General features: G+C 44.2%; 3 protein-coding genes across 3 annotated transcripts; 1 reads left to right on the forward strand and 2 right to left on the reverse strand.

The window, feature by feature from the left end:
• Window positions 1-2162: 2162 nt before the first annotated feature.
• Window positions 2163-4125, reverse strand: gadd45ab (growth arrest and DNA-damage-inducible, alpha, b). Its single transcript, XM_041935048.1, has 4 exons — window positions 3996-4125; window positions 3462-3563; window positions 3146-3353; window positions 2163-2962 (listed from the first exon to the last, which is right to left on the reverse strand). The coding sequence occupies exons 1-4, from the start codon at window positions 4043-4045 to the stop codon at window positions 2849-2851; spliced, it is 474 nt and encodes a 157-aa protein (XP_041790982.1). The 5' UTR covers window positions 4046-4125; the 3' UTR covers window positions 2163-2848.
• A 2341-nt stretch (window positions 4126-6466) lies between these two features.
• On the forward strand, window positions 6467-17255 carry sec16b (SEC16 homolog B, endoplasmic reticulum export factor). Its single transcript, XM_041935396.1, is given in 26 exon segments — window positions 6467-6538; window positions 6796-7105; window positions 7397-7494; window positions 7610-7712; window positions 9221-9423; window positions 9508-9659; window positions 9765-9826; window positions 10013-10151; window positions 10265-10495; window positions 10887-10984; window positions 12985-13066; window positions 13188-13305; window positions 13388-13499; window positions 13738-13808; window positions 13811-13842; window positions 13963-14100; window positions 14224-14337; window positions 14606-14690; window positions 14830-14989; window positions 15104-15264; window positions 15371-15399; window positions 15566-15673; window positions 15754-15852; window positions 15931-16042; window positions 16407-16445; window positions 16524-17255. Coding segments are annotated over 24 exon segments (2796 nt in total). The 5' UTR covers window positions 6467-6538; window positions 6796-6833; the 3' UTR covers window positions 16424-16445; window positions 16524-17255.
• Window positions 17256-20198: 2943 nt separating this feature from the next.
• On the reverse strand, window positions 20199-21674 carry znf648 (zinc finger protein 648). The gene has a single exon (XM_041936185.1). It carries the CDS (start codon window positions 21672-21674, stop codon window positions 20199-20201), a length of 1476 nt encoding a protein of 491 aa, XP_041792119.1.
• Between the last annotated feature and the right edge of the window lie 1052 nt (window positions 21675-22726).

The following is a 22726-nucleotide window of genomic DNA, read 5'->3' on the forward strand; positions in this document are numbered from 1 at the left end:
CCAACATGTTTGAGACGTGTTGCTGCATCAGATTCAGAATAATCAGATATTTACATAAATCAATGAAGCTGATGAGTTCAAACATTAAATATAGTCTAAACTTCCTGATGTGAACAGACTCCCTGTGACTTGCCGTTTGACGTAAGTGCTCACACAAGAAAAACTAGATGCTCAACCTGCTACTTGCATTACTATCACTTATTAAGCTTTGTCTTGTGATGTGTTAACTGTCCTGTTTATGTGAAGCTTTGACACACAGCATGTGTGGCTTCTGCCCGAGTTCATCACCTGCAGTCTGGATTTTGAGTGTCGTCGCACTTCCCTGCCTAATCTGAGACAGAGATCAGCCAAAACTACTCTGACCTCGTTTGCTTTCATTAGTCCAATTAGTCATTAAATAGACCTGTTTTTAACCAATTGTCATTCCTTTGATGGAATCACAGGTGGACATCTTGAAACAGGTGGACAGGTGTCTCTGGTGTCAGGTCGGGAGCACATAAACATTCTTGTTTGCCCTAATTTCTCATGAAGGTTCTTCTGTGCCCCTGAGTCATGACTGGCCTGTTATGCAATAATCCTGCTCCTCTGAGGAGCCCTTTCTGTCTTTTCTCACTCTCTCTCAGGTGTGATGTTACACCCACAATCAGGTCAGGCCATATTTGTTGGCCCACATTGATATAACCCCCGCTGGAGTCAGATGATGGATAGCACGGGCTTTGTAGCTGCGTTGTTTGCAGTGATTGTGTTACCTGTCAGTGCAGCGGAGAAGATCCAGGATAAGCCAATAATCCAGTATCTCCAATATCTCATCTACTTTCAGTGGCCCCTCCCTGTGTGACAGGAAGGCTGTGATTGAGGGAAAAAAATGGTTCTTGGTTTTAATGATCAAATTGCCTTCGGGTGTCATTTTACACTCACCCTGCTCTGGTATTTCTGGTATTATTGTTCCACTTTACAAGGAAAAATCCCAGATATTTACTTTGGCGTTTTTTGAGTCTCAGTTCTGCTGATTGTCGGCGTCCCTGACAGCAGCAGCAAAACCTCAGTGTCACTAGACTGTGGAACTGGAGGGGCTCAGATCAGTGGAGTGCAGATCTGCGTGTTCTGGCCTCTGTGCATGTTTTATCACATTTGCACTCTGCAAACTTCAGTCAGTTGAACCACAAACCCTCTCTCACACCCCACACTGCTGCCCGGTCTTCCAGCCAGTCCTGCATTTTGACCCAGTTTGTTCTCCCCATCTGCTATCCACCATCTGATAGGACCGCCAGAGAGGATTGTTGTTCTTTTGATATCCCCGGCTGCACGCTGACATCTCTGCAGCAGGTCAGCCTCTCTGTGTTTGCTGCCCGTTAATTACAAGTGCTACTATTGTCAGTGGTCGGGGGGGACGCCTCTATTCACAGGGCTATTTTTTGCCATGAAGCTAAAGTACTGTACAGCTCTAGCAATAGAGTCCTGAATAGCCCTGACTCATGCATCCATTGTCTTGTGACCCTCTGTGTAAAAGGCTTTGTCCCTCCCCATTCTGTGCAAGCACCAATCATTTCTGGCTTTCTCTTTTTGCACAGTCTGGAATGGGTCTTGAACAATTTTTTTTTTCTTTTGCTTGCCTCTCTGCTATTTTTAATCCAGTCAGCAGTAAGTTTAGCTCTGATGGCGTAGCTGCAGAAGGCTGTGAAGAATGAGCTGTCACCCGTCCCACTCAGATTCATGCTACAATAGGAATTCTCCTCCTTCAATGAAACTAGATCCTAAAAATGTGCAAAAGGTCACACTTTACTGGAGTTCCCCTGCAGGAGCAATGCTGATTTCAAAGAACTGCATGCCAGCAGCAGATTTAGTACCGACTATTTTAAGTTGGAATTTTTTGACTCCATGCTCAAGTAAAAAGTTGTCAATTTTAACAGACCAAAAAAAAAAAAAACAAAAAAACCCCCCCAAAACATTATCTTGCTTTTGGTGCAAGCTGCAGAAAAGGTTAGAAATGTGTGCAGTAAATACTTAAACCTGCCCAGTGACAAATTCCAAACCCTGTGGGGCAACATGCTGAGCTTCATATGTTATGTGGGCGCGAATGGCATGCACTGCTCCTCACTGCGACTTCCTCTGAGCACGCTAAACCTGTAATACCTGGAAATCATCAAGGCAAAACCATCCTCTGAACTGTTGGTTGTTTATTTCATTCAACTTAACAAGGCAGAATTCCATGAACTATGCACAATAAATATAATTCATTAAATTAATGACACATAAAAACATCAGTTAGTGGACAAGTCTAACATTGCATTGTCCCTAAAATAATAATAATAATAATAATAAACTGTGAAAACTTTCCCTTTTGAGTTATCAAAGTGACACGCCTTAAATATTCTTAAATAAATGTGCTGTTAAAGAAATGATTTGGTCGAATTTTCTTGTGCAGTCCTTCGAGCTGGGAGCTCAGACTGCTCCGCTCCAGCGTGGTCCAGTTCTTGGAGGCTCTCTGTCTGCTGTTCCCCAGTCCTGCGCCTGTGCTCACCACCACGTGTGCTTGTCCACTCACATGATTCAGTTTCCTGTAAAGGCTTCTTTCTCGGCAGAGAAAGGCGCAGTCATACACTGGAAATCCTGGAACCCAGACTGCTGAGTCACACTTCCTTGGCCCACAAGTTCACCCTGACCTGGTAAATTTGTTGGAGCGTTTGACTTCCTTGTTGTAAACACTTGCGTTCTTTGCCCCTCCTGACTCTCTCTCTCTCTCTCTCTCCCTGGGGCACTTTCCAAATGAGTCCAACAGACATTAACACAGGCCTTGTGCAGTTACTTTTCCCCAAATGCACACAAAACATGAATATTCCAAGCTGCTTCATCGGTCGGGCAGGTTGATAACAGGCACCCACTGATCCAAACAGCGACTGTCTCTGCAGAACCTGTTCACTTTGCTCAGTGCGGGGTCCTTCCACAGTGACGACTGAGGATTCTGCAGGAGGAGAGACAAAGCAGTTACCATCTGCTGATTTATGAAATGTGCAAACACCTGAAATTATTCAAATTGCACAACCACCGCCGGCAACTGTTCCATGCATGCACGGACAACAACTTAAAGGGAGGTGAGCAACGCGCAGCGGGGCTACAATAACCACACATGAGCGGTGACGCTTACAGTGACGAGAACACAGTGCAGGTCCGTGGGCTCCCCTCCAGGTTTCCCTCCTCCCAGTATTTCTGCCAGACGCCTCATGTTGCTGACACGAAGGATGTTGATGTCGTTCTCGCAGCAGAATGCCTGGATTAAAGTGAAGTGAATCTGGAGAGCCACATCCTCCTCATCGTCTGTGGCCAGCAGACACAACACCACATTGTCTGGATCCCTACAAGCAACGAGAGAGAGAGACAGTTGTTAGGGAAGGGGCATGCAGGGTGGCTCACTTATCCACGTTGGTTTCCACTATAGTGACAATATCTTCTCAATGACTTACGCATTTAGTGACTTTGCTGCCTCATAGACCCCGACAGTGATGCAACCCTGAGGCAACGCAGAGCTCAGGACCTCCTCTAACGCTTTAGCCACCGATTCCATCCTGAAGGAAAAACACATTAACACACATTTACTGACAAATCCGCCACCAAAACACACACCAGTCTTTAAACATCTCACACGTTTAAAACCAAATTAATGTTGCTCTCCAGAGGTGACGATGGCTAATGATGCAACGCTGCATGTGTGACTGCAACGTGTGCGAAGACCCGACAACACGAACACTTGACGGTTTGACCCCGAAATAACGAACGCGAGGCGTGAGCTGAAGCTAACGCTGCTAGCATCCGTTAGCTTGATGTTAGCTGCCGTTACAGAGCTGACGGGTCATATCGCTGAATGACGGGCAGAGCCGACAGACAGCGAAGCTAAAACGTGTCCAGGTTAAAAACGTCCAGCGGTCCCGACGGTGAAAGCAAGTTCCAGCCAAAGTCAGAGGGAGAAATGTGCAAAAAGTGAAGCAACACAAGCTAACCTTTCTGAAGAATTATCTCCACTGGTGTCTTCAAAAGTCATATTGCACATCCGAGCGGTTTGGTGTTCAACAATATCCAGAGCGAGATATGGTTTCAGCGCGCTGAGCAGCTCTCTGTGAGCCGGTGACTTCAACGTCTTCGGTAGTAAACCTCCGACCCGCGGCTCATTTACATAAACCGGTCCCACCGGTCACATGAGCGCTCAGCGCTCAGGCTCACCGTGCTTTTGTGAATGTAGCGACACCCTGTGGACGTACAGGGACACTGCAGCTGTACCATCTACACATGTACACACATAAACACCTGCACATTGTATATATTGTTCATTGCCTCATCATTCTTTTTATATGTTGCTTATTTTACATGTTTGCATTACTTAACTTGTTCAGTGTTTTATTTTGTTTGCCTTATTGAGCTGTATGTCTTTTTCCTATGCAATTACATAGAGTGCGATGTTTAAACGGGGGGCATGTGCACACATACTTGGGTAATATATTGTTGCTTCTACAATCTGAAATCTGATTCTAATGTACTATCTTTACAGCATAGGGAGATACGATAAGATAAAAGTTTATAGACATAGAAAAGACACAAAAAAGACAATACAAAAGTATACAAAATAAAACCAACTGTATATGTACATTATATACAGAAGAGTATGAAAATACTTTTGCCTTATGAGGGATGGCTCAGTGTCTCAATGGAAAAACTTTGAATTGCAGACAAGCAAGATATGGATAATAAAATTCACTGCTTTTGTACTACTGCATGGTAGAACAATATATAACACAGTAGAAAAATATGTAATATTGCACAAAATATTTACACAGATGTAACAGATATTAGCAAATGTTAACATAAATAACTAATCACAAATCTATGTTGTGCACTACATGAATAGTAGTGCACAACATAGGTTTGTGATAAAGAAGCAGGCTACATGTGCACACCAGCACACACAATGTTGAGTCATCAGAAATCAGCCATTAGAGGACATTTTTAGTAAACTGCAGGTACTTATCAAATACTCAAAAAACTTGCTAATGTGATCTTTTCTCATTTTGTGTTCTTTCCAAACATCTTGTGACAATCACATGTCTTCAGTTAGATCACACCTATGGCAGACATTAAGTGTCTACAAGTGCTGACTCATAAAACTTACCAGAAGCATGACCACAAAGACATTAATCAACTTTATTTTTGTATAGCACTTTTCAATTGCAGCTCAAACCGCCTTACAGCAAAGAAATCACATGCACCGCGTGCCTCACATAAAAGAGACAGAATTAACATAAAAACAGGGATAGCAAATTAATGTAAAAAGATGGAGAATAAAACCCACTTGATAGTAATAATAAAAATAAGGATGTACATAGAAGCAACAAAGGTCTTCAAACTCTCTTATACAATGGCAGGCAGCAGTTTGAGACACAACAGGTGAGAACTCAGAAAGTATTTTATCTTGTATGGACACTCTACCAATTGCCAGCTCTGAGCAAACAAGCATAACAGGGTCTACCAATTTCCTGATGGACACAGATTCACCATCGGTCACGATTAATCAAAGTAATCAATCATTGGAGAGATTTTACACCAGGTTCAAAACACAAGAATCTGATGAGCTTGTATGGCTGTAAGGTTCCCTCATCACTTTATCCTCCTTTAGACTATAAGAGAGACAATTTAAAGAGAAACTGAATACAACTCAAACTCCAGCAAATGTAGTATTATGATATATAGATCCAAAGAGCGTGAAAGTGCTGTATGTTAATAAATAGAGTTTTTATTTTTTTAATATGGAACATATAAAGAGCAAATTTAGGCAAGCTAAAACAGGAAAACAAAGAGTGGTACTAACATAAACAACACATGAAGTGATAGAAAGTGAGTAAATAGTTAAAAAGTGAATATTGACCATGGCATATGAAATATAGAGATGGCTCTGAGAGTTCTGTATGTTTACAGAGAAAAGGCTCAGAGTATATCTGCTGTGGAAAACAGCCCATTCTGATCTGTCTGTGGCTTCTATGAAAAGTCTATGAATGCACTCAGGCTGTTGCAAACATATTGCAGGATATTTCAGCATATAACGGGTTAGAGCGCCTCTGGTGGAAACGTAACGTAAACGTTTTTTTTACTACAAGAAACGTTCAGCTTGGAGTTTTCCCCCGCTGACTTTGGATCAGTTTCCTTGTGCCAATGTTCCCAGAATCATCGCAGAAACTGATCGGAGGTCAGTTTAACCAACTAAACAACGGTCCGCTCTGCATCTTCCCTACCGGCAACGTGGCAGGACTGAACACTTAAAAGTTGCATTTTTCCCCACATGTCGGTTTCAGCCTGAGGACACGGTGAGTCACGTGTGGGCGACGCAGAGACGGCTGACGGTGTCCTGGGGTCGGAGTTAACCTGCAGGCGGACGTGATTTCCTCAGTTCCAGGTCCAGCTGTCAGACTCCTCGGGGCGGGCTCCACTGTTGACTGTCAGGCTGAGACACACGATGCAAACAGCTGAGGGACTCTGCACCTCCACACCCTGAATGGTATCACTTCACTTTTAAAACATTCTTTGGTTGTTTTTCCTCTGATCGGGATGGTTTTCAGTTTCTGCTTCCTGTGCGGAGACAGCACTTGGCTGTATGGGTCGCAGTTTTTGTGAACTTTATCCTCTTGTTATCATGCTGGCTTGTTATCAGCTCATGTTGTGACTCCTGTGAAGTGATGTGGCAGTCGTGGATGTACTTTGACTGCGTCCTGCATGTGTGAACTGTAAGAACCAAAACTCCTGCTTCCCTTCCAGGTGTTAAGGTAGGCTGATCTTGTGTGAAGGGGGTCATCATGGATCACAGAGGTCGCCCCTGGCCCAACTCTGGCCATCAGTCCCACAGAACCAAAGAAAGAGAGGACTACTACCGGTATTCCCAGCAGGACTGGGACCAGAATAACCCTGCACCGAACCCGAGAGAGCGGGACAGGTACTGGGCTCATCCTGATGCCCACTACAGGACTCATTTCACCAGTCCTCCTCCCAGACCGGAGCAGTATCCTTACAACACACAGCAGTACCCCTATGGCCATGGCCGCCCGGAACACCAGAGACCCCAGTCCAGGTTTGTGCACTCATGGGACCGTGATTGATCATCCTCATCACATGGATTGTGCCAAAGTCACTGCAACTAAATTCTAGTGTGAAGTTAATAATAATTTCAGTGCATGCTGGGAAACTCACCTGACACCTGTCACCATGAAAAGGATTAGAGGAAGACGAGGGAAAGCTGAGCACTCCAGTTGTTTTTGGAGATCAGTGTTTCAGTACTTTCTGCCTTCTTCAGGATGGGAGGATTAACAGTTGAAGAAAATGAATGAATCCATTAATGAAAGCAGATGCCCTTTCTTTCCAGGCATGGGTATGACTATCCACCTCACAGCCACTGGGACTACAGAGACAGCTATGGTTATTATGACCACGACTACTACGGAGGACAGCATGGACGACGAGGTACAGAGATAGACAACAACTGCACGAGACAGCAAAGCTTCTATTATCAGCAAACTACGCTCAGAGTCATGGTAAAGACAAATAAGATGATTCATATGTCGCTGTGATCATAAAGATGCAGGTCCGTGGGGTCCCCAAGACTCCTGGAGGACGGACCGTCAGCACGACAGAACATACAAGCAGGAACATTCAGGGAGCTCCTACAACGAGGAGTACAGGTGAGCCGCAGGAGGCGTCTGGTTTTAAAGAAAGCTAAACACTTACTCTTTAACTTTATTCTGTTCACAATTCAGCAGGTTTTGTTATTCTCTTTATTCTGTTTTCAGCCTTATTTTCTTGTTTTAATTCTGTCTTATTTTACATTAATTTTCTTTCCTTATTTTTATGTTCTTTCTTTAGCTTTTTTATGTGAAGTGCTTCAAGATGCAGTTCTTGTATGAAAGGTGTTATACAAACAAAGTTTATGATTGTTATCATTCAATGAAAGTTAACACCTTTTATTGATTTGTAAAGCTTTTGTTAAGTTTTATCATAATTTCAGAAACATTGTTGGGGATGTGCAGGCATTGCTATGGTGTTATTGCAGCATGCCACCCAGAGAAGACTCATACGGTCATATGGTGTCATTTGTGTGCTCCTGTACTACAATGTTATTTATAATAAAAGTAAGAACTTTGTTATTTCTGTACGTTGTAGTGCAGTGGCTGGGGCTCAATGGTAAAAATTGGAAACAAAGTATTAAGTATTCACTAAATACTTAAAAAAAACCCCACAAGTTACAGATGTAGCTTGTCAGATCGCAGCAGGCAGTGTTGTTCAGTCTGAGGACTTTACCTGCAGGGACGTCACCCTCCATCACCGTTGAGACAGAGGTGGACACATGCACACAAGGAGACAACAAATAAGCAATATATATTTTGGAGAAAGCTCAATCAGTGCCTTAAATTCCATGAATAGATTTTTAGAATCAGTGTGAAACCCAGCACGAAGCCCGTTTACTGGCCAGCAAAGGGCTAACATGCTTTTCTTGGTGTCAGTTGTTATTCAGAAAGCTGTTCTGCACCAGATGAAGCAGGTGGAGGGAGCTACGACAGATAACAGAGTAATACCTGCTACAGTAGTCCAGGACAGAGGAGATAACAGCAGCAGCAGCAACTTTACGTAAATCTGCAGAAAGCAAACATGAGCAGAGGTGCCTTGATGAAGTTCAGCTTTCTGTGAGCAACAGTCTTTTGTGTGTTTGGTCACTTTTTACCTCAGAGGGCCAAAACTCAACTCATGGTTCCCTTAATTGACAAACTTCATGCTCAAAAGTGTCACTTTAATAATTAGGGATCTTACATATTTAAACAGTATGTTTACCTCACAAAAATATAACATCTTAAACAACGATTTATATCCTAATTTTTAGAATTGATTTTCAGTCACATCCTCTGGCAGCCAAATTCAACCTTATGGTGGTCCAACTTTGGCCCGCGGGCCTCACTTTGGGCAGCTCTGCTCTTAACATACCCATACTGCTTGTTGCTGCTTCCTGCATTGTAGAATGTATCTGTGAGGTAGAGGAGTTTATCCTGGAAAGACAAAGCTGCTGCTCATTGTCGATAACTGCAAATGTACCAACAGCAAAGGTTTCATGACTTGAATCATGTGCAGCAACAGAAAGTAGCAACCTTTATATGTATTTCTGTGAAAATGCAATATATAGTTGCTTTAATTCTTTCAGGTATGACCAAGGGAGAGACAGCTCCCAGCATTACCTCAATGACTACGAGGACAATCCCTCCAGAGAGAATGAAGAGGTTTCCTCTTATTACCTGGGGACATTAGAAAGCTCCAAAAACTCGGGATTATCCTCCAGCAGCTATGAACTGAGTCAGTACATTAATGGGGCTGAACACAGTGAGCCTGCTCACACATCTGATGCAGGTGAGTGTACAGTTAAAGCTCTTTTCTTCCAGCTCCACTTCACCCAGAGTTTATCATGACACCTGTTCTTGTGTGCCGGCTCAGATCACGGACCTGTGCATCAGACCTCAGCTCCTCTGAAGTACTCCATCCCTCATGCGATTGTCAGCTTCGGTCCTGCAGGCCAGCTGATACGAGTCACTCCAGGCTTGTCCACACAGGAGAGCGTCAGCCAGCTGGAAATCCACAGCATGGAGGTACGTTCAACACCAGCCTGTGTTAGATTGTGTTCTTTCTAATCTCTAATACTGTGTTCTTGTGTAAGACTATAAAAGATGCTTTCCGTCTTTCTGTCTGCTCAGGTCATCCTGAGTGACACGAAGGAACAGCAGGAGATGAGAACCTTCCCGGGACCTTTAACCAGGTATTGCTTCGCTGTTTGTTGTGCAATTCTTCAACTGAAAATGCTAAATATATCTTAATAAAAGGACTAATAAATTCTGCTGAATGTCACATCTATAGTTATTATTAGCCTTGTGAGACTTACAAAGATTACTTGGGATTTTTGTTAAATGTTGTATGTATTTGATGGTTTTTCATGCTTCTGAAGGGAGGATTTGCACAAAGTAGATGCTATCGAGTTTGCCCACCAGAGGGCAGGCGCCTGCATGAGAGGTGACAAGCTGCAGGATAAGAGCTCTGCTGCCCTCTTGTGGAATCTACTGATACTGCTCTGTAGACAGAATGGAGTAAGTGGCTCATGTCTTGTTGAACTGCATGTGGAATAGATCATTTGGCCTAAAATCAAAGTCATTATCATGTTTTTGCTGATAAAATTATCACTAAATTTCCATTGTTTCAGCAAATAGTCGGCTCGGATATTGCAGAGCTGCTGATGCAGGGCTCACATTCAGATGGAGGCTGGGAGTCGGAGGCCCCCACGCTCATTGACTTCAGTGAAGGCACAACTGCTGAAGCACCACCTCGCAAAGGAGATGACCTGCTCACTGGAAGCTGGAGCAGCTTCAGCTCAGAGACCTCTGCGAAGGCCCTGCAGAGCTACACCCAACTGCTGCTGGCTGGAAGAAAGAAGGTTTCTACCTTTTAATTCTCTGTTCAGCTGTTTTCATATAGTTGTTCCTTGATTTTAAGGAAAAGCATAAATACCACAATGTAAAAATATTCAATTACAAGTGAAAGTCATGCACTTAAAATTCTACTTAAGTGAAAGTATAGAAGTATTTTCAGCTAAATGTTTTTTTAATGTGAAATCTTATTCTGAAAACTCATAAGTGACAACCGCTGTCGAATAAGTAGTGAAGTAAATCACCTAATGTTTCCCTCTACAGTTGTTGTCAGGCATTAATCAGGATAAATCATTTAACTGAGTGGCCCAAAGCTTTGTGTTATATCTTCATACTTGCTGCCATGGATGTCATGCTGTGCTGGGATCTGAGATCTGGTCTTTCCCATGCGGTTTCCAGGAGGCTTTGGAGTCAGCTATGAGCAGCGGCCTGTGGGGGCATGCACTTTTTCTGGCCAGCAAAATGGACAACAGGTCCTACACCACTGTGCTAAACAGGTGAGAAAAGCTATTTGAGACATGACAGCTGCAAGAAGTCAGACTACAGGTGGTAATTTGTGAAGAAATTCTCCCTCTGACTAAACTTAGATACTTGTGGTCTGCTTTAAACTTCTGTTACAGCTACAAGGAAATGTGGTCAGTATTTCTGTCGCTTGTATTTGGAGTATATCCTCAGCTTCCTGAGTTTCAAGCCCCCTGGAATGCAGCTGAGCTGTGAAGCAATTTTGGCAGAGGGGGCATTGTAACTTCCTCATTCATCACTCGATGCACAGTGGCCCAACAAGCTTTTGGCCCCCCACACACAATCATTGGAAAAGCAGCAGCGACAGAACAGTTAATACTTCAGTCCAATAACATTTGGAAGAGCCGTATGATTCAATTATTTTATCCCATTCATGTGTACAGGGAGTCAACAGGAAGTCAGCCGGCTCGGCAGCAGGAGTCTTGTATGGAGGGTGGTAGTAGCTCTAAAACACGCACACGCCCAGTGAGCAACATTCATAGGAATGAAAAGTTTGAACTTGATACAGCCGTGGTTTCAGCCCTGCAGGTGGGACGGCTTTCAGTCTGTCAGTCTGTCAGCTGGTCTGTCGGTCGACCATTTTGGTCCAGATTGAACTAATTTATTGGAGGGATTGTGTTGAAGTTTTGTACAGACATTCATGATGCCCAGAGGATGAATCCTACTGACTTTGGTCATCACCTGACTTTTCATCTAGCGCCACCGTGAGGTTGATATTTGCGGTTTTGAGTTAAATTTCTATCTATTGGATGGATTGCTGTGAAATTAGGGTGCACACATTCATGTTCCCGTCAGGATGAATTGTAAAAACTTTGCTGATATTCTGACTTTTCATCTACTTTGTGTCTAGCGCCAATTAGGAAATCCTAGCATGCTAAATTAAAATGGTGAACATCATACCTGCTAAACATTAGCATGTTACCATCGCCCTTGTGAGCGCATTAGCATCACGGAGCTGCTGGCATGGCTGGAGACTCTTAATTTAACATCGATCATGCCATTTTTTCCAAAAGTACATTTGAAATCTGTATGTGAGATTTTTAAAGGAGAACGGAAGAAGTCATGAACGTCTGTACCATCTGGCTGTAGTCAGAATTAAGGGGGGACGACTCACAGACGATTGTACTTGTGGCTTGTGCAGCACATGACCAGGACGGGATGGGACATCTACTCCATCCAGCATGTCTCGTGGCTTTCACACAGTCCTGTTTCCAAAAATAAAGGTCCTTAATTAGAATTTGTGGGAGGTAATTACAGCTATGAAAACAAGAAGAGATTAGAGCTCTGGTTCACTTAAATGTGGCCTCCTGTTCAAAATTAGTGTCGTATCTGTGCATGAGGCAACAGATCTGATGAAGTGTGTTCATTGGTGCTATTTCTAACCTGTCAATTAGTCATAAGCGGAAACTTGTTGTTAATAAAGCAAGAATGATTAATTCTTTGAGCTCATGAAGTGTAGAGAGTGAGTGTAGAGTGAAGAGTTATTTGTAATGTAGCAGGTAGTCTTATTACAGTACATAACAGACCATTAACACTTTCCTGGAGAGCATAAATAATCTGTTTTGACATACAAAAAACTCATTTAACGCCTTTTAATCTCTGCATCGGTCACAGAGGAGTGGTCCGTTTCAGCAGAACTGTGCTGAATGAGGACAAATGTTTGCTCCATATCACTAAACTACCGTTTATGTGAACTATGTATCATGTAACCCAATCTATTTTTACAAACTATTTTGGCATTGGCACTATGTCCCATGCAGCATATGTCCTCAAGACACTGAAGGAATGTGTGGGGGAGGGCTGACGGACTGCCGGGCTGATTTTGATTTGTAATTGACAGGAGGGGGCAGAGTTTGAGCTATCAGCGCTGCACGGAGCAGCAGCAGGGATGCTCTTTAAATGTGATGGCTCCTTTTAGACGGCGGCTCGGCTGCTAGCGTGTGCTAAAGCCTGACAGAAACTGCTCTCTCGGCAGGTTTACGGGCCAGCTAACAGCCAGCGATCCCCTCCAGACTCTGTTCCAGCTGCTGTCTGGGAGAATCCCTGCTGTAGCCGCGGTAAAACACCCGGCACATAAACTCCTCACACACGTCGATGGTCACAGTTTCAGTTACTGTAAAATGTCAGTCTGTACCTTATCAGCTCAGAAGAGGTTTGACAGTGACGTTCTGTGCCCAGGGCTGTGGAAATGAAAAATGGGGAGACTGGAGACCCCATCTGGCTGTGATGCTCTCCAATGAGACCGGAGACCCCGCCGTCCAACAGAAGGCCATCGTCACCATGGGAGACACTCTCGGTACGTACACACTGACAGTCAGGCTGCCACGATGTTTCTGCACAGATGTACAAACTGATATGTATTGCTCTTCCTCATGCAGCCTCCAAGGGCCTCTTACATGCCGCCCATGTGTGCTACCTGACAGCCAGTGTTTCCTTTGGGGTGTTCACGCAGAAGGCAGAGAGACTGGTGCTTCTGGGCAGCAGCCACAGGTGAGCTGCACCTGCTCCTTGATGCCCTTCATCTGGTTAACTGCTGTTTGGCAATAACAGCATAATTCTGATGGAGATGCAGATTTGAAAACTGCAACATAATTTACTGCCATTTCTATAAAAGAAGTAGACATTACCACTAGTTATGTTGTTATCGTCTTATGTTGGTTATAGCTACTGTTTAGTGTTTGCTGAGATCATCTTGCCTATATTTGGTGCGTCCTCTCCTCTCCTTCAGGCAGTCCTTTGAAGACTTTGCCACAAACTCTGCCATCCAGTGCACTGAGTTATATGAGTACTGCCAGACACTTGGGGCAAATGCTTTTCAATACCGTCCTTTCAGGTAGCCCCCACTGACACCAGATCTCACTGCTTTGTACAGACAGTTTTATAAAGAACATTCATGTTTAAATAAATCTGCTACAGAGGCTTTTGACGCTGAATGCTGCTGCGTTGTGTTCAGGTGTACAAGCTCCTGTATGCCAGTCGACTGCTGGACTGCGGCCTCGCATCTCAGGCCTTTCATTACTGTGAGGTGGTGGGACAGGCGATCCTCAGACAGAGGGAGGCTTTCTTTGTGCTGACTGGGGAGGTTATTAAGGTATTCACACATCCTCCTATACACACACATACCTATCATACATCTCTGTAATCAAAGAGACTCTGAGTGGATCAGGTAAGTTCTGCATGCATGAACTGTATGTATGTGTCCTTTCTCTGGCAGCTGTCGGACAGGCTGAGACACTCCGAGGGTCAGTTCAGTGACACGGGTGTTTGTGGAGCCGAGCAGGAACCCGACTGGCTGAAACAGCTCCGTGCAAGGCACCACAGTTTACAGGTGAGTGCTTGTGGATTACTGTGAAATTTAGCACCTTTTATCAACTGCAATCATCAGGTCAAACTTTAGGTCCGTCCAATAATTAATAACCTTCCCATCAGCCTCAGCTGTGCTTTGCATTTAGTGTTAATTAGCAAATGTTAGCATGCTAACATGCTAAACTAAGTTGGTGAACACGGTAAACACCACACCTTCAAGTTAGCACTTGTTTGTCTTGTTTAGACACCAAATCTGTAGAACTGAAGCCTAAATGTGTTATTTCACTCAGACGGGGAGTTTCGACTGTACTGATGCGTACCAGCCACCTCCTGAGGGAGGTGCTGTGGCCCACGAGGATAGAAAAACATGCTCAGGTAATTTCTAATCATCTCATTAGCTCAAATGATGCACTGAGTGGCATATTTCCCACGAGAGAGCGGTGCCTCCGCTTCCTTGTACGTTTGCTAATGAATACGCTGAAGAATAACTGCTGTCATTTTTATTTCTGCACAGAATCAAACTTGGATGACCTAAGAAGTGACATCCAGAGTCCTGAGCCTGAACTCCTTTATTACAGAGCCTCTGAGGGTCAGGAAAGCTCGGAGCATCCAGCTGAAGGAAACGCTGAGGAAATGGCTGCGTTGTCATGGGACGCTAGTGGAGCTCAGAACTGGTACAAAATGCTCATCAACATGCCTTATTCAGCGCAAAACTCTTCCTGCACATGTGATATCCAGTCCTGGTGGACCCTGTTATGTCACCATTCTCTCCCTGTTTCTCTGCCTAGGCCACATGCCAATTATCCAGTGCCAGTAACAGTGGTTTATGCTCCCCCAGCGCCCGCGGTGGCTGTGAGCCAAGACTTCAGTTATCATAACACAGATAGCGCTGAAGTCAGAACCGCCTCGCCACATTGTCCTCTGAGTAATCAGCCATCAGCAGCAGAGGGTGAGAAGCCCTCGAGTTAGACAGCATTCATTCCTCTCTCCATTCAGACATTCAGTGAGGGCTCCGGGGGGTCGGCCTGTGTGTGATATTTTGATTTCTCCCACAGAGACTGGACCGTCCTCTGGAGCAGGCACAGTGAGTAATGTTTGTAATATTCTGTACTGATCAAAAAAAGCTTTGATCTCACTGTTTTCTGGATTTATGAATGAAAAATTCTGTAGATAGTGGGTAAATATAAGTGTACAGAGCATTGGAAAACATCTCCAGAGAGTTACCTGAAAGTGTGTATTTGCTTTTGAAGATGAGGGGTCAGATGCTGGACGTCGGCATCGGTCAGCGGGGGCACAGCCAGCACGGCCTTCCGCGAGGCGTGGAGGCCTCCGAGCAGAACAACCAGCCTCTGAAACAGGTGGGTGGAGCGCCCGACATATCTACACCTGTCAAAACACATTACAGTCGCTTGTGTCTCACTTCCTGTGTTCAATGCAGACCGCCAAGGCGGGGTGGTTCAGCGGCTGGTTCAAGTCGGCACCCAGAGATGTTCAGAAGAAGAGTTCGGAGCAGGAGAGCCCAGCTCAGACTGTAAGAGTCGAGTAAATGTGCATCAGAGCGTTCGGTTCTCCTCCAGGCTTCAATTTGGTGATGCATTTATGCATGTTTTCTCAGGCACCACGTACGACTGGCTTCTGTCCTCCTCCACCACCCTCCACTGCCCCCCCCAACACGTTTCCAAGCCAGCCCCCCTCTGCAGGGATCAATCCCTTTTCCAGGAAAGCAGGTGCACTGTGAAAGATTTTAACAAAAGTTTTTACTCGCAGTGTTGATAAATTATCACTGATGATTTTTGCTTCAGCTATCAGGGTCGTGAATATGTCGCCATGTTCCACATTCTTCTTGTGCTATGTGGGACCGCTGAGGCCACCGACTCCTCCAGAGGAGCTGCGTCTCTGCCGTTAACACAGTCGCTGACCAGCGTGTCCAATTTCGTATTTTGGCTGAAGCAAACGATATGCTGCTTGCATTTTTTTTAGGGCTGAAATTTAGAGCACTGGCAGCGGTGAAGCTGCCACTGATGACATTATACCTCCATTAAACTATGCAAATGTGATAGTTTTCTATAAATATCCATGTTTTCTTCAAAGGCCAGCAGCTGGGGTAGAAACCACAAGCCTGCATCACAGGTAAATGAAGCCATTTTAAGATAAATTTAAGATTTTTAAAGGATTCACGTGAATTACTTTTAAATATTCTGTTTGTAGGATCGCTGAAACCACTAAACCCAAAGTGGGGACATCACACCACCTACCATTAACAGTGCCTTTGAGTCTAATGAGGGTTCCACCTGAGTTTGGATGAACACCAACAAGATCCATACTGCTCCCACCACTCACATGTCTTTTTTTAATGATGCCCTTTCCAGCCCCCAGCTTGCCCGCCATCATGTTTCATATTAGATACAGAAATACTCTGCGTGGACTGGCACAGGAACTGTTGCAGAGACTCAAACAGCTGAGGTGTGTTTCCTAAAAGCTGACAGCGGGGAACTCACCAGTGGATGCAGGACATATTTGGGGAAAGGGATATCTTAATTGACCCCAATAACCATTTTTGTATGACGGATATGATCTGGAGCTTTAATGTGGTGGAAAAAAGTTTAGAATTGCAGCTGTGACCACCTCAAAGCAGCCCGCTGAGTGTGGGGTTATATGAGGTGCTTATCCACAGTCAGTGTATTACCTGCAGTAGATGGTGGTCTGCACGCCCCCAGTCTGGAGAAGCAGCAGGTGGTCTGGTGGAGGAAGCTAGGCAATGTAGGGCTGAGGATGGGGCAGCAGAAAAACGTATTGTAGGCATTTAAAAAGAAAAATCTGTTGAAGTGTTCGCTGTATGTCTTTAGAGAGAAACTAAAAGCAGTGAAAAAGAATTCTCATCAGACAGCCCGACAGGAAACTGAAGCTGTTACAGTGCAACCTTCAAAGCCACCAGACTCCTTTGACAAAAACAGAAACTTTACCTCACAGAAGACAGGTGTTGCTGGTCCACCTCTGCCTCAATTGGTTAGTTAGTTTGTGTTATTTTGTGACTTTGGAGTTTGTTAGTTATACTTAGTTCTGATCTGAACTAAGAAACTACACAATCAAGGCAGCGTTGGACCAGCAACTCCAGTCTTCTGTGAGGTAAAATTACTGTTTTTGTCAAAGGAGTCTGGTGGCTTTGAAGAGAGTGATATAACAGCTTCAGTTTCCTGTCTGACGGGAAGGTAAAAGTGGTGAAAATATTTAAGACACACAGCGTACACTGATTTTGTTTCTAGGTTGCTAAAATACATTTAGCTGCTGCCTCGTCCACAGCTGTGCATTGCTTAGCTTCCTGCAGACCACCATCTGCTGTGGGTGAGAAATGCATCATGAAATGTTTCTGCACTTAAACACGATTAACCAATATTTAAGAATACATTCAAGCATAAATGAGATCCACACTCAAATGTAATCCAATGCTGTGGTCATTTATGACTTTAGCCTCACAGAAGCCATCTTTAATCTTCAGTGAGCTCAGTAAACAGTATTTTTAGCCTGACTTTGCAAAGGCTAGTAAATTATGGCACAATGTAAATAACTGCAGATTATTTTTTATGATTTGTAAAACTGAATAGCTTTTTATTTTTTTTTGTTTTAATTACAAATAAGACATATACAGGAAAAAATGGCCGCCTAGACTGACGATAGCACATGACTGGAGGGAGACGGGGAGGGGGCGGGGGTGGCAGGGAAAAGACCTCTGCCAGGCAAACGTCCAACATGCTCTCCACCCCTAGCTAACAGATTCTTATAGGATAAAACTGTCTTGTGCTGGTGATATTTACAACGTCTTCATCTGAGAAAGGGCTTTATTCTTAGCTTTATTATATTGCTGTTAGTGTGGCGACAAAGCTTGTGCAAGCTCCTTTAAATGTATATAAAACACACAGTTATAAATACTCGTGGAATACATTTCAGAAAAGTCTCTTCATGACTGTAACCTTGTAACATGTTACACGTGGCGTCGCTGAAATTTGTTTGTACTTCTGGCACACGACTTTGTGCTTTATGTATTATGTCAATGCTTTTTTTGTACCTCTGTACCAGCACATGAAATGTATTAATTACCAGTTCATCAGTCACATACTGAATAAACACATCATGCCAAGAGATGACCGGGATTCCCAACAGGGCCTCTCACTTAATGTAGAGCAAGTGACAACACGGCAGGTGCCGTCTCCTTTTACCATTAGTCTGCAGTTGCCAACATACTGGCAGGGAATTACGTAAGCACACACAGACAACCAGGATTATCACCGCTTACTGCCTGCCATTAGCAAGTCAGAGCATAAAAAACATTCGCAATGGAATCATGAAAAACGGTTTCAAGCGGCGTCCAAAAAAACCTGACTCTTCCTCTTCTGGCAAATATGTAACTTTTAAAAAGTAAATAAATTGTCATGTCCTTATTGTTTTAAGTGATTCTTCAGAGTGCAAACATCAATATTAGTAAATCAAATTAACTCTAAAGGACTGATGACTTTTATTTAATTAACATTTCGAATGAAAAAACTTTTATTGAGCTTATTTGTCAAACGATAATTCTTTAACACTACAGGTGTGCAATGGCTGACTTTACGTGCAAACTGTAATTCGGATAAAGTACATTTAATGATTTGACTTTACAAGAAAATAAGAATATGAAGTCTACAGTTCTACATATACATAAGAAGATTTAAAGATTTTGGGGTAATTTCCCACTTTATATCAAATGCTGTGTACAGACTGTGTTAAGAGATTCTCATCGCAGCTCATTACACAGCAGGTGTAGCAGGTCTCAGTAACTCACCTGTGCAGTCACAGCCTCTAGGCTTCTTTCTGCACCACTATCATTTGCTGGATTTTCTTCACTCCAAATTTCTGACTGCATACGGTACGGTAAAGTAAAAGAACCTAAAATGTAAACCCACAACTGAAACAAAACACCCAGCGTGGAAACACCTGCACTGCCAAACCAAATAATAAATAGAAAGCACCATGAGTACAAGATAAAGGTGTACTAACCTCACGTAGCAGCAACACAGCTTCCCTGAACCATTAAAACTGTTGTGGTGTGTTCAATGCAATGTGGTTGCAGTAATGTCTCTGTGGAGTTCTGACTCTGTTAGAGCACTTCCTTACAGCAACTGCTGCCTGTGTGTCAAGAAGAAGGGCATAAAAACCCTCTGGACTACAAAAAGCCTGCACCTGAGAATAAAGAAGTATTAATGATATGTTTTTTTATGTGTTTGGCAGTGATGGGTGAAAAACATTAAGCTGTCCTCAGCGAGGGCTATCAAAGCTGTCATCCACTGTATGTTTTGCCTAATAACTGATGCTAATGTTGGGTATTTAAATCTTTGTGTATCTATAAATTCAGGGTGATGAAGTGATGGGCCTTGTGAAATGCCACACTCAGTGGCTCAGAGTCAGCATGGCCACCAGATTCAGAACCTAGGCATGCTACTACATCATTGGTAGCCATTAATCATGATAAACATATATTAATATATGTATATATAGAGAGATATTTCCTATATGAAGTGGCAATGTGTGTATTATTAACTGCAGTTGTATTTTTAATGCTCTTGCATGCTCTTAAATATTACACCATTAAGCTGTCAGCCCCAGTGCCAATGCTGTGCTGGTGGCAATTTTTAATCCCATGGCACTCTCATGGGAAGGAGGGGGTGTGTGAGTAGTTCTAAAAGTCAATTATCATAAACACCTTGACATAGATAAACTGGTACCCGATGACCTTGAATGGATGCTGTGTCTGTATTTGAAAAAGTTGCTGCATTTAGGTATACAGTTGCAAATTGAGTGAATGTCACCAGCACAGTGCTGGATGTCTACAGTGCCTGTCTCTAAACACATTCAGACATTCTTGTCCCTGTGGTTCAGCATATGCTGTGCAAGCTTTGCGGCACACTGGAAAGATTTGTCACACTCCACGCAGACAAAGATCCTCCCAGCACAGGTCTGCTCCTGGTGAAGCTGCAGTTTGTCCAGGTGGCTGAAGTTCTTGCTGCAGCCCGTGCAGCTGTGGGGTTTCTCTTTATTGTGGATGTACTGGTGGCGAATGAGGCGGGAAGCCATGGCAAACGCCACGCCGCACTCTGCGCACTTGTGGGGCCGCTCTCCGCTGTGAATGGCCTCGTGCTCGGTCAGGTTGGAGGACTTTGTGAAGCACTTCGAGCAAACGGAGCAGGTGTACGGACGCACTCCGGTGTGGATCTTCTGGTGCTCTGCCATCCGACTGGCCAGAGCAAAAGTCTTCCCACAGTCGGGGCAGGAGAAGGGTCTCTCTCCCAGGTGCTTACGCTCGTGACGCTTCAGGGAGAGGGGCTTATTGAAGGTCTTGCCACAGTGCGTGCATGGGAAGGGCTTGTCATTGGTGTGCATGTTGCGCTCATGCTTCCGCAGGTCAGAGGAGCGAATGAAATCCTTGCCGCATGTGTCACAGACGTAGGGCTTTTCACCAGTGTGCGTTCGGATATGCTTGCGGTAATCTGAGGACCAGATATAGGTCTTGACACAGAAGGGGCAGTGATACGGTCTTTCACCTGTGTGCAGACGCTTGTGCTGCTGCAGCGTACCCTGGTGAGAGTAAGCCTTCCCACATATGTCACACACATGCGGCTTGAGGCCACTGTGTGTTTGTAAGTGACTCTGCAGGTTGCAGAACTTCTTGAAAGCCCAGTGGCAGTGTGAGCACTTGAAGGGACGGTGCTCTGCGTCAGCTGCGCTACGTTTTTTCATCGCTACCAAAAGTCGGGTGATCTTGTCGTCTTCTCGCTTTTTGAACGACTGCTTAGCGGGACGACTATTTACGTTCTTCTTTTTGGTCTTATTCCCACCTCCACCTGGAGAATATTCCTCAACGTTTAGCTCTTTGAGCTTAGATGCCCTCTGTTTGACTGAGGCATTGCTTTGTTTCTTATGGCTCTTGAGGTATTTAGAGCAGTTCCTTTTCTCTTTATGCGCAGCATCCAAGAGCACCTTAGATTCATACATTTTATCGTCCTCCATAGCGCATTCTAATAATTCTCGGTCTTGGTCGTCATTAAGTCCTGCTTCATCTCCTGGTGAAAGGTCAGCAAACTTCTCCACGAGAGACCAGTTATGTGCTTGAGGGTTCAGATAAAGGACTCCAGTGTCATTGCTCTCTGCAATTGAGTTCACACCTACACAAATACTTCCAAATGAAGAGTCAGCCTTCACATGGTGAGTGTTGATCAGGATCTGTCCATCTGGGAGAGGGGTGGCACAGACGCTTTCTTCATGTTTCCTTTTATTTCTCTTTGCAGTAACAGCTCTGTCAGACATCCCCGGGAAGATTTCATCAGCCATGATCACTTGTGCAGTGAGGCATGAAATCATCTGCTTGAGTTTTTAAAGGTGTTCGTTGAATTCCTGCTGTCTCTTTAAAAATACCTGAAAATGAAGCGCACAGAGCAGCTCGTTACCAGCCTCATATAAGGATCTTCCTCATCACTGCCTTTCTGTCTGCGTGTAAATCATCATATCAGATGAGGATGCGAGTTCTTCACAGCACGCAGAGCTGCTTGGCCGCTGCACTCACCAGTTTCTCGGGTGCAACTCGCACCTTGCAGTCATACGACACCAAACTTCACCGTAATGTTCCTTCAGAAATAATAATAAAAAAAACATATGTCGCTCAGTCGACCTCGTGAATCTTAACTTCACGAGTTGAAAACACTGCTTCAGATTAAGTGAGCTACTTACCCTGCGGTGTCCGTCCGAGCGGGCCAGGTGCAGGAGATGCCGCGGAGATAAGCTAGCCCGGGTCCGGTGTAACTCTGTGGGGAGATGTCCTGTGGTGTTAACGGGCAGAGCTTGGCAGCGGGCGTCTCTGGGTCAGCATCTATCCTGCTAGTCAGCACAGCAGTGATACCTAAACGTACTGGATCAGCTTTCACTGACTTATCTTACCAGCCGTTTGTATATAGCCCGAGTACGTTACACAGCCCGTGTGTGTGCGTGTGTGTGTGTGTGGGTGGGGGGGGGCACCTTGAAAGTCCCGTGAAGTCGTCGACAGGCTGAAATTGTAACCTGTAGTTAGCTTAAGTTAGATAGCAGGCTAAGTAATGTCGTGTTCAAATCTTTAGACTAACTTTTAAGTTGCTTACAGCAGCCGTGAAGTGACTTTCTTCTGTTCTTGACAGCTCTTCCATTTTTAAAAGGCTGGCTTATAAGAACCAACTTTTCGAATATGTTTGTTTTTGGAGGAAACGTAAAGTTTTGTTGCTGTAACGTTAGCAAGTTGGCCGCGCATTGATATTTTAATTGACCGTTTGGTTATGAGGCTACACCTGCGCTAATGACCGTCGCTAATTAAATGCTAGCGTTTTGAAGCCTAAATTGTGATTTCCTTTGATTTG

Source organism: Chelmon rostratus, chromosome 4 (genome assembly GCF_017976325.1).
Source record: "Chelmon rostratus isolate fCheRos1 chromosome 4, fCheRos1.pri, whole genome shotgun sequence".
NCBI lineage: Eukaryota > Metazoa > Chordata > Actinopteri > Chaetodontiformes > Chaetodontidae > Chelmon > Chelmon rostratus.

Excerpts from the sequence above, each read along its gene's own strand:
- gadd45ab (XM_041935048.1), bottom strand. The coding sequence starts at position 4,045 with ATGTGCAATATGACTTTTGAAGACACCAGTGGAGATAATTCTTCAGAA. Across the intron at positions 3,564-3,995 it reads GGAGATAATTCTTCAGAAAG|GATGGAATCGGTGGCTAAAG; the intron begins GTTAGCTTGTGT and ends TTTTTCCTTCAG. Across the intron at positions 2,963-3,145 it reads TGCACTGTGTTCTCGTCACT|AATCCTCAGTCGTCACTGTG; the intron begins GTAAGCGTCACC and ends CTCCTCCTGCAG.
- znf648 (XM_041936185.1), bottom strand. The coding sequence starts at position 21,674 with ATGGCTGATGAAATCTTCCCGGGGATGTCTGACAGAGCTGTTACTGCA.